Source organism: Exophiala viscosa (genome assembly GCF_022695815.1).
Source record: "Exophiala viscosa unplaced genomic scaffold EDD37scaffold_4, whole genome shotgun sequence".
NCBI lineage: Eukaryota > Fungi > Ascomycota > Eurotiomycetes > Chaetothyriales > Herpotrichiellaceae > Exophiala > Exophiala viscosa.
In genome coordinates this window covers 444,151-455,240 of record NW_026944356.1, presented here as the reverse complement: position 1 = coordinate 455,240, position 11,090 = coordinate 444,151, and the positions used below count along the sequence as shown (strand labels likewise).

At 51.0% G+C, this 11,090-nt stretch overlaps 3 protein-coding genes across 3 annotated transcripts; 1 reads left to right on the top strand and 2 right to left on the bottom strand.

The window, feature by feature from the left end:
- EDD37DRAFT_361634 (COP9 signalosome complex subunit 5) lies at nucleotides 1-1,270 on the top strand. The gene has a single exon (XM_062811859.1). The coding sequence runs from the start codon at nucleotides 126-128 to the stop codon at nucleotides 1,239-1,241; it is 1,116 nt and encodes a 371-aa protein (XP_062670655.1). The 5' UTR covers nucleotides 1-125; the 3' UTR covers nucleotides 1,242-1,270.
- Nucleotides 1,271-2,414: 1,144 nt separating this feature from the next.
- On the bottom strand, nucleotides 2,415-4,200 carry EDD37DRAFT_361651 (uncharacterized protein). The gene has a single exon (XM_062811860.1). The coding sequence runs from the start codon at nucleotides 4,002-4,004 to the stop codon at nucleotides 2,835-2,837; it is 1,170 nt and encodes a 389-aa protein (XP_062670654.1). The 5' UTR covers nucleotides 4,005-4,200; the 3' UTR covers nucleotides 2,415-2,834.
- A 3,037-nt stretch (nucleotides 4,201-7,237) lies between these two features.
- On the bottom strand, nucleotides 7,238-10,737 carry EDD37DRAFT_649107 (uncharacterized protein; the record flags this gene model as incomplete). Its single annotated transcript, XM_062818103.1, has 7 exons — nucleotides 7,238-9,088; nucleotides 9,141-9,549; nucleotides 9,608-9,741; nucleotides 9,803-10,214; nucleotides 10,268-10,340; nucleotides 10,410-10,587; nucleotides 10,639-10,737. 7 exons carry the CDS (start codon nucleotides 10,735-10,737, stop codon nucleotides 7,238-7,240), a joined length of 3,156 nt encoding a protein of 1,051 aa, XP_062670653.1.
- Between the last annotated feature and the right edge of the window lie 353 nt (nucleotides 10,738-11,090).

Here is an 11,090-nt window from a genome sequence, read left to right as displayed (position 1 = left end):
GTCACCTCCATCCTACTTGTTGCGTGCAGCCAGATGAACTGCATCGCGTTTACATCTGCAACCTGAGTCAACCCTTGCATCTATGCTAGTGTGATAGACATTCCCGCGTGGGAGTTCAACGCAAGATGTCGACTCTGTCAGCTCTTCGAAACTGGGAGGCCGAAAACAACATCATCACCATCGACCCTTCCCAGAATGCTCTCTATAGCCTACCAGATCCCGAAGCCTACAAAGCCCTGCAAAATGCTTCGCCATGGAAAAAGGATCCAAATTACTTCACCAGTGTCCGGATATCCGCTCTCGCGCTGCTCAAGATGACCACACATGCACGTTCAGGCGGCAGCATCGAGATCATGGGCTTGATGACTGGCTACGTATCCGGCCGGTCCCTCATCATCACAGACGCTTTCAGATTGCCCGTCGAAGGAACAGAAACAAGAGTGAACGCTCATGCAGATGCAGACGAATACATGGTCAACTTTGGTATCGCATCAAGAGAAGGAGGAGGTCAACTTGAAAACCCAGTAGGATGGTACCATTCACATCCAGGGTATGGATGCTGGCTGTCGGGTATCGACGTGAACACACAGATGACGCATCAAATGGTGGAAGATCCGTTTGTCGCTGTGGTCATCGACCCAGACCGAACAGTCAGTGCAGGCAAAGTCGAGATTGGTGCTTTCAGAACGTATCCCGAAGGACAGCGGCCTAAGGACAAGCAGTTCACCGACGACAGCGACGAATTCCAAGCGATTCCCACAGGCAAGATTGAAGACTTTGGAGCTCACGCCAACTCCTACTACGCTTTAGAAGTGACTCACTACAAGTCAACTCTGGATTCCCACCTGCTGGGTCTTCTCTGGAACAAATACTGGACATCCACAATCTCCCAATCTCCATTGTTCACCAACAAGGAATACACCAACAAGCAAATTGCAGACCATGCAGTCAAGACCCGAGAAGCTGTAAAGAAGCAACGTACAGGCGCGAGCATGGGAAGACGAGGCCAAGAACTGGCAGGCGGCGGAGACAAGAACTTCAAGATCGTCCGCGACGGCTCATTAGAGCAGGTCGTTCGGGGAGGAAACAAGATCGCTTCCGAAGAAGTGGCCGGACTACTAGCCAACGATGTCAAGACGAAACTCTTCTGGGGTGTCGTGCAGGAAGCACAGATCAAGGCTGCCGGCCAACAGGCCACGAATGCTGCAGCTGGTGTTGCGGTCGCCAGTAACGGTGGCTGAAGAGCAAGAAACTCAACAGCATCAAAGATCTTGAGCGGTTCCGCGCCCCGGTAGGGTCTAGACCATGATGGTCACTTTCATGACCACGCAGTCCACGATGGATATGGGTAGTGCTTTCCCAAACAACACCGACCTCGATATCTGGTGAGCGCGGAGACGGCTTGCATGCCCGAAAGACTGACAGGTCTTATGGAATGACCGGATGGGATGAATCGACATCTGCAACAGAAAGGCACTTGCGGTTGCGGACACTGGTGTACATACTCTGCCTCATGAGAGCTGGCGCGCACACAATTCCCCTCTCAAGAACCGTGAACGGGTGTATCAGGGTCGACGGAGAAAAGTGCCCACGTCCCCCTTCGAGGTTCTGATGCTCCAGTGGATGTGGCAGTGGAATGACTAAGACGCAGTGAACGGGCGAGCAGTTTGAATGTGATCATGACCAAACACACAACACTCTAGAACGCTAGATGAATATGAGTAGATTGAACAAGAAACGAGAAACGTTGCATGCATGCATGCATGCATATATTGACATCCTGTCTCAACGGGCCGAGCAGAATGACTTGCACTTGCACTTTCTTTTCTCACGAGACCCTATCGCTATGCTGATCGTGATCGGGCCATCGTCCTCGGCGTCCTCCGGTCTGATGCACTTCCGCACTATTACTTAGCAGTACTTCGGATGTGCCTCGACCGCAAGTAAGTTCCATCCGATGTTTCAAGTGACAACAATCCTTGCAGCCTCAACCTGCCCTGTCAGATCAATCTGACACGCATGAGATATCCGGAGCACGCAGGGTGAACTTCTGATGTCCTAAAAAGTAAAAACCGTTACGGTTAGTCTTGAACAGGTGATGTTTGTCGCTTGATTTACCCTCAGCTTTTCAGTTTCGGCGTTGCCGCTGCAGCGAGCCGCTTATCGTCCCGTGCTGGGCCCTCATTTTCTTATTTCCTCGGGAGACAATCTGGTATAGACTTTCTCTTACGAGTAGCCGCCTGCATCATCAAACCTTCTGATCCTCGCCCCGGGCATGTCCCCGGTTGGGTCATGACGTCCCGACGAAAAAGGAGCGAGAGGGGGAACGTGCGGTGAGCGAAAACGAAAACGATAAACCTGATACAACGATGAGCGGTGAGTACAATAACGACAAAATGAATGAGAAGAGTCACTTCATGGTACGCCCAGAATTGTTCTTCGACATAGATATCATTATACAGGCTCAATATAGATCGAACCTATGATGAACGGCCGTAGAACCTGAGGATCATACATCTCAGAGCCCTCCCATAAATGCCGACCTTGATACCAACTCGTCCTTCACATATTCTCAAGTGCAGGCAAATATATTCTTCGATAATGACAGTCGTATTGTGACCAGCCAACATCACTTGCCCACGGTCCCAAATGTCGCTCACATATGCCCTCCCCTTCCCATGTTAATATCCCTTGAACCTGCAAAGGAAATGGAAAACTCCACGAAAATGCCGCAAAGCCGCTCACAATGACATACCACACGCTAACAAGCAAAGACAAATTTGTGAAATGATCAAGGAAATTCGAAATACCAAACTTTTCCCCCAAGGTAATAATCAGACTCGGGTCCTTCTCGGATTTGCCAAACGATACTGAGTAATGTCGACGACGATGGAGCTTTGATCGCTAGCATCATCAACTTCGATGTTGTCAGTCGACAAGCCAGGAGCGTTGTTGTCCGAAAGTTCAGGGACACCGAAGGAAAGCTCTTGAGCTTTCATATCCTCCAAAGTGCGAGTTGTCAGAGTGGGACCACAGTCTTTGCTGAGTCCAGACCTGATGTAAGGTCCTCGGTCCAAGAATGATTGAACCGACAAGGTGGTATCAGACTGTGTGGTACCACCAGAAACCAGTGTGCAGCCATCGGAATCCGTATCTTCTTGGGCTGCCTCGTTCTGTTGCTCTGTGAATTTCTTCAGGGATTCAGCCGTCTTGGTGGCTTGTGCCAGGACGGCATCGATCTTTTGCAGTATACTGTTGAGTTCAGTGCTGCAGTCTCCGTCTCGTAAAAACTGGTGCGCCGCTGTTTCACAAAGTGACTGTATCGACTCAAGTTCTCTGTCGACCAACAGGAATGAAGATTCGTCATCCGCCACGGGTGTTTGCGGCCTATCAGCAACTTTCTTTCCTGATATTGGTGCGAGCGAGGATGTTTTTCGAGATATCATAGTGGATCTGAGGCTGTCCAGCGAGGGGTATTCTCGGGCTCGAATACCCAGGGTAGGTAATCGAAAACCTCTGGCCGCAACCAATGCATTCTTCCCCTTACGCAGATTGTTCCGGCCAACTCCTAGAGATTTGACCATGGAGTCGAGCTGGTCCTGTAGAGAGGAGTCATAGTAGACAATGACTTGATTTTTGTTCCTGAATTTCTGCGGCCCTGAAGCGCCAGAACGTATAGAGGTACCAGGTTTTCTTTTCTTAGTTGCCTGTGCGTATAAGTACTTGTTCCCGGCCTCGAGAGGATTGATTTCTGCACGATTAGGGATAGAGGGAACATCGTCGGTATGTTGTTCGGCAGCTTCGTCATTTGTGTGAATCGAGGCAACCGAGGGACTCAATTTCCGTTTCGGTCTGATCTGATTAACTAGTTGAGCAAATTCGTTGACGAATTCGAAGTTCTTTTGTGCAGCATAAGTGGACAATGAGGTGATAGTGGTCTTCCAGATGGGGAGGTTGTCGAGGAGGTAGACGAAGCTCGAGTGAGCGTCCATGGCTTCAGCCATGATGACCGCAACACTGTCGATGTCGAGCAGTACCAAGTGCTTGATCGACTCTTAGGACATAATTTGGGACGTTCAAGTCGTGCAAAGGCGATATTGCATTGACAACACGAATGTAAAATCGATCGAGGAGAACCAGTCGATTATGCGGTGTGCAGGTGGGTTTATGAGCGTTTGGAAGTGGAAGGCGCCGGATCTGTCAAGCTGCACGAACGGTTTGGGAGGAGTCGCTGCAGGTCATGTAAATCGTATGCAGGCTGTCAGATGCATTTATTGGTGAACCAGATGATGATGGTGATGGGAGTGGGAATTCGTTGTAGGGAAGGATAAGTACGGATGAGAGAGAATTGCAAGCGTAGGAGGCCGCAGGAAAGTGGGCTTGAGCTGGGTAGAAACTAGACGTGGACCGTGGTACTGTCCGGCTTCGGGGGTGGTGGAGGAGGGAAGGTAACAGCCAACTGGAGAGTGACTTGGAGGGTCAGTGAGGGTGACTGAAGGCTGTACGTAGGTAGCAGTGGTTTGTGGCAGATTGTGTCTGTGCGTACCGGCACTGGACAGAGATGATTTTTCCTCGTCGTTTGATTCGAAGTTTGTCCCCAGATGGCACTATACCCGATACAGTGTGAGGAATAATTGGAATACCACAGTCAATCCGAGATCTACACACTAGAAGCGACAAGGGGTGAAAAGAGACTTCCGAGAGAGATGTGAAGATTAACTCTACTGGTAGCTGTGGTGGTCCAGGAATCATGTTAGAAAGAGATACGGAGTACCTAGAAAGAGTGGAGGTGGATGAGGTGGTTACTGGCACTCTGGCGGTAAAATTGTCCCCCAATGACCCCCTCAAATAGGTGTGACAGTCAATTCGAGTCAGAGTTGCAGGGCTTGACTGCCATAATGCCTGCGCTTTCGCCCATGCTCTCGCCTGTGGTTGCTACTCTCGTTCATTTCTTCCTTGTTCCCTGCTAGTTTGCTGTTCCTCTCTTTCCACCTTCCATTGTCCATCGCAGCACTTTACAGAGTACTACGTACAGTACTTGTCACCTTTGAGTGTTGTTGTTGCTACTGCCCTTCTCGCTCTACGGAACTACTAGTAGTCTTGCGTCGCATCCATCATCATTTCGCGAGCCTCCCTACGCTACAAACACCACACCCTAGTCTGCTATATCATGTATGTGATGGAACCTAGCCGTCAACAAGGTCAGGGTCGGGTCGAGGTGTCGGATGGTTGACAACGTCCCGCTCGTGCTTCTAGCGAATGTCCTATCTCAGTCAAGTTTCTCACTACTATCGTCCCCCACTTTTGCCTCCTCCTTTGTCCTTCTGAAGATATTTCCTTGCTTACACCCTGGACTGTGTATCACAATTGGCTCGCTACTGTTGTTCAGTCCGGGACACCAATTACCTTCTTAAGTAAGCTGGCGCCCACATTCCGACCATCCGCCTTTCGGCCTTGGCCCGAAAGCGCCTATTCAAATGGACCAAAACCGACGTCAATGTACACAATGGCAGAGGGGCTGCTGTGAAGCATTAGAGAGTATTCAAACACAAAAGGACCTGCGCTTTCTTTGGGCCAGGCAGCATATGATGGTTGTTATTGCCAGCTTGGTGTCACAGTCCTTCGGTCCGGAAACCTCGTCCACCTGTTTGTGTGTGCTGGGTGCTGCATCACACTCGTGCAACCTGTTCATGCCTAACAGATTCGGATAGGACGATTCCAGTAGAAAAGTCCCACTCGACCCCAATCAAGCCATAAGCCATGGCCCCAGAAGCCACCATGAAAAAGCCACTACGGCCGAGAGAGTTCAAGCCCCACATGGCTATGGTGTCAGATCAAGCAATTGAAGAAATCCACGATGCATACGAAAGGCTTCAACCCAGTTCATACTTTGATAATCGTGAATGCATCGTCAAGAGAATCACATTTAGCGCTGAAGTGCGACACGTTCACCACTACCAGGTTGTGGTAGATCTCCCATCTGGAGTGTACCGCTCATAAGCGAAACATCTGCATGATGAGTTGTCGATCATTCAAAGATGAGACGCCCATTATGATCACCACGGTGAAGATCACAAGGACGTCGGACCGAAATCCTGACTCCCTAAATACGTGTCACAGGGTCATAAAACATCAACTATGTGCTGGACTTGCGGAGAAGACGCTTATGCTGAACCCAATCTGCCCATCTCCTGGCCTAACTGTTGGCTACAGTGTTGAAAGTCTGTCTCACCGACACTTTTGGCTAGGAGAGGGTTCCGTTAATGATCGGCAATTGGTTTCAACTCTCACCTTACCAGATCTCAAGGCACCCAATCACTCGCAGGTTTGATCCCCATATGTGAGGACAACATTGACAAACAGTAAGTATGGAGTGGTTGCTGTGAACCTGCGAGGACGATCATCCATCGTCAAGCCGTCGTCTACGGAACCCCATCCTTCAAAGAGATCGCCCTGGACGGAGTATGCCACCACGGCCACCTGCTTTTGGAGAGCCGCTACGGGTGCTAGACAGCCCACTACAGCCTCAGATGGAGTTTTCCCACCGATCCCAAGAGCACGGAATACTCCGGTCTCTTTTAAAACTCCCCAAGTCACGACCATCTGGTGGCTGGCGCCATACTTGCACTGATCGACCACTATTGAAACGGAGTACTGCGTAATGCGGACTTGAACGACCACTGCAGTAAACGACGGGGATAAGGTCGGCTACCACTACTGCATAGGGCCTTGTGTCTTCGCACGGGGGATGTTAATGACCGCATTGTGAGATTCGAATCTTTCTCGCTCATCAAGCAAATCGTCCGTGCCCGTAGAAGTGCGACTCGATTTGACAAAGAACGTTACATGCAAGCGCAAGGCTGTCACTCATTTCCCGATGAGGAAGGTCAATGGTGTCTCGCCGTCCAAAAGGTCTAAATGCCCAATTACACAGTAGTGGCTGACGCACGATGCACGCTTACGAGTCAGGCTAGGGTGACCTAGGTTAATGTTAATCCGGCTCGGCTCATACCTTCCGACCACTAGGTACTCGAAATTTGACATCTTCAATGTATAGTAAAGCGACCAAAGAATATTGACTGGTATACTATGTATACTATGATGGTCCGGAGAACAATCCTTGACATCCAGCAGCGCAGTATTCGGCGACGTGTTTTGTTGCCTGAGTACTATGGTTTTCCAGGAGCCTCGCCCTAAACAGAGTATGTACTACACTATGTACGATTTACCCATCTAGTCAAGCAATGAACAACGCGCGATTAACCAGATCCTCACCTCCAAAGCTCTCCAGCTTCAAAAGACAAGCCCGGCAAACAGCGCCCCTGCAAAGGAAGACCCTATCCCCTCTCGCCACTCCCATGGTTGCCGCCGCCAATCGAGCTTCCCAGTTTCCATGTGCCATTACGACTGCCGGGCTATTGGGCCTGTCAAGAAATTCTTCCCAGGACCTAATAGCTACGATGCCATCTGTGACCTGTTCCGACTCCCGGCTAGGTGAGTCATGACCACATGTGTGACAGTAAAAGAACTCGTGATCTGGTTGCGCGCAGCCTCGCCGCAGAGCAGTCAACACATCAAGATCCCCAGTCCACTTGCCCCGGTCGAAGACCGACACGAGGGTCTCGACCAGCAAGGCTTCAGCACTGCGACGGCCTCGTCCCGCAGCACCTGTACTGACGGGCACAGACCAATTCGTGAAGGACAAGTGCAGGCTGGTCCGGGAGAAACAGTCCTCGAGTTGTCCGCCGTACTCTTCTCGCTCAATCACGCGCCAGCTGTCAGGATTGGGCTGAGATATCATGGGCTCGGCGGGTGGAATCATGAGGGCCAGGCCTGACTTGCCCACATTTCCCTCAAGACGGATGACCTTGTCCGGCTCACGGGGCTCGAATGGATCAGTCAACAAGGGTCCAGAGACGTAGATCGATTCACCAATGGACATCGCCATGACAGATTCGAACTCGGAAGAGGCGAGGTCAATGCCACCAGTCTCAAATTCGGCAATGCACGCAAAGGCCTGCTGGCGAGTGCAGGGAAGAGATGCTGAATCGGTAACTGAATGAAGATCGAGCTTGAGACTCTTCGTCCATTCCGAGTCCATGACGCGTTTACCCAGGACAGCTGGGTCGACGGTTGCCTGGCCTAAGTCGGTGTATAGATTCCAGGCCGACGCTAGCGCCATGAGAGACCGGTAGTAGTTCGACTGCCGCTTCTCCGGCGCGTTGTCTATGTCCGACACCCACTTGGACAGGTCTATCTCATCCGAACAGAAGGCTTCTTCGATATCGACGAGATCAATTTCCTTTTTCAAATTGAGTTTTCGTGCCCACCCGGGTCCTGTTGTGGCGGCGTCGAACTGGGCAATCAAGTCTGCACGAACGAACATCATACCAGATTGAAAGTCTCCAAAGAAGGAGTCTTTGCTGCCATCAATTCCAGGGGTCCCCGATTGAAAGCCATGTCGCTGCTCGGAATCTAAACGCATAGTAATGGTGGTGCCGTCCGGTATTATGTGATCGCTGGCTGCGAAATCGACGTGATGACCATCTCCTAGAGGAAGGCAGGCCTCTTCCCGGACCTTCCTGTAGGACCAATGGAGGTAGGATTCTGAATGGGCTGCAATAAGCCCCTCGACCGGGAATGCCGAAATATATTCGATTCCGATGTCTGACTCTGTCTCCGCTTTTCCGTCATTGTCAGACGATATACGTTGCTCGTCGGAGACCTCAGAGACCTCTATCTCTGGTACGTTGAAAGGTACGGTTAAAGAGGAATGAAACCGCGGCTCATAGTGTACTACGAGCGCTGGATGGTCTGGGTAGTGTATGATCAATGTTTCATCTCCGCCTGCTTCGTTTGCCGTGGTTGAAACTCCTTTTTCAGCGTCAGATGGGGAATCGCTGGTGGTTGATGCACTGGATTGGCTCTTTCTGTCGTCGACATCTTCATGATTTGTACTGGTGAGGGTGCTGTTCAAGTCTTGAGTCGTGAAATCGAGTAACGCATGTGGGTCTGCACCCATCTTTTCATCAAGGGCTTGTTGTGGCACCGGTCGAAATTGTGCATACCAGCTTGGAGACACAGCGACCTTCAAAACCACGTCATGTCCCTCCGCCGTAGGAAAAAATCGTCGAGCATACTTCCGAAGGATCTTCAGCTTGTACTCCGGACTCTTCAAGCACTTTAGGAACAGTGATGGATCTTGAAAGTCCGAAGACTGGCAGCGGATGGGTCCGGGGATCCGCTAGTAACGATGCTCCCCTTTCCCGACCAATCCTAAATAGCTTCAAGTTAAGGAGCCTTGCAGCATCATTTGAGTTCAGCATATCTGCTGCAGCAACTCCAAGCATACGCATCCAGGCTGGGGCACGGCTCTCAGAGCTTTTCACTATCGCCTGTATGATGCGGGCGGCGTCAAGCGGTGAAGGAGACTTAATGCTCCACTGGCTGCTAGTTGAACCAAGCACAGCGTGTAAGAATTGAGTGAAAGATATCCGGGAAGAACCCGTGGCATAGCTGCGCTCAGTCTGGATAGGTGCACCGTAAAACCTCCAACAGAAATGATTAGCTTTCCGTCATGGCCGTAAACAGCGGCATGATTTCTCACCTCATGTGAGAAAGTGACAGCGACCAGTAAATGCCACGCTTATCTGTGTTAGGATTGCCCTGCAAGTTAAGGTAGGCAGTGGTTCCATGTGGAAACAGCTCATCTTTCTGCAAGACAGGAGCACCACCCTCGACCTATCGTGGTGTCAGCCCGCCGCCGCATACACCTCAGGAAAAACCCATGACACATTCTTACACTCAGGTCGGGGTAGAGATGCCAACATGACAACGCCAGTATCAGTCCAGAATGAGAAACACCCTGGGAGGCGCCTTGGAGCAACTCTTCCATCCCGCGAAGAGCCACCGTCCAAGAATCAATGACACTTTCGTAAAGGGTCGATTTCGTGGCTATGGGTCGTTGCATCTCGTCGATGACAAGCTTGAGCTTGGTTTGCTGCTCATCGTGAGCTCGATCAGCGAAACCAAGCCATGCTCTTGCACTGTTGTCCCATTCTGCAAGTTGTTCATGTGTTATTGAGACCTGAGAGGCGAGGATGGTTGCCATTTGAAATGTCTCATCGATTGCCGCTTCTTCAAGAGTCTTCTTGCGAACACTAATGATTTCCTCCCATATCGAAACAGCCTCGGCTGGTTTCCAAAATCTTGCACTTGGAATCGAGCTCAGCACCGACTTAGAACTATTCATAGGAGGGGGACGTACAGGAGGCATGCCAGCAGATGGACTGCGATCGCAGCCTTACCAGACGTAGCTGCTGCCCATATTGATGTTGCGTCTGGACCCGCGAAGTCGGCGAATAGCCCTACGCTTTCCTACCCTTCTTCACTTTTTCCGTAGTGCTGACAGATCTGTGAAGCTCTGCGTCCATATGCTTCGTACAGTCTTGGTGTTGGTGGAATGACATTCTCAAAAACGGCGCCTAGCTTTCTGGCTGTTATATGGGTGGATCCAGATTCTGCAACATCACGCCGGAAAGTACTCAGAGCGTGACCAACCCCCTCGAACTCGATTGGGGCGTTCACCTAAGAGCGTTAAATCGGCATGCCAACTATAAGAAATGGATGATGGCTAACCTTGACCAACGAGAAGTCGAAATTGACATTCGCTAAAGCTAGGGTAGCCTCTGCAACGCCCGAGAAGACCGAGGCGCTGACTCTGCCAAGCTGGAGCATTACGACCTGAAGAGTCGCCAGTGCTGAGATAGGTAGCACTGGGCTGGTCAAAACGGATTGTCAAGTGCAAGCAAGCTCCAGTCGATGAAGTCAGCAGGCGAGGTGGCTTGGGGAAGTTGAGGAAGGTACCACGTATATTTATCCGAGGCAGGCGTCTGACCTGGAGTGAGGTTCGCACACAAGACAATCTGTGTGAAGCTAGGCCAACACCGCACGATTTTGGCCCGGCAGGAGCAACACATCTAGCCATCTTGGGGACCACATAGCTGCGGACGCGGCAGTTGCGTCGCCCAAGCGTGACTCAGCCACATGTGCAGGGCACGCATTGGGTCATCTTGATAAGGCAGCTTCGC

Bases quoted from the DNA above. Each gene is read 5' to 3' on its own strand.
- EDD37DRAFT_361634 (XM_062811859.1), top strand. From the start codon at position 126: ATGTCGACTCTGTCAGCTCTTCGAAACTGGGAGGCCGAAAACAACATC.
- EDD37DRAFT_361651 (XM_062811860.1), bottom strand. From the start codon at position 4,004: ATGGCTGAAGCCATGGACGCTCACTCGAGCTTCGTCTACCTCCTCGAC.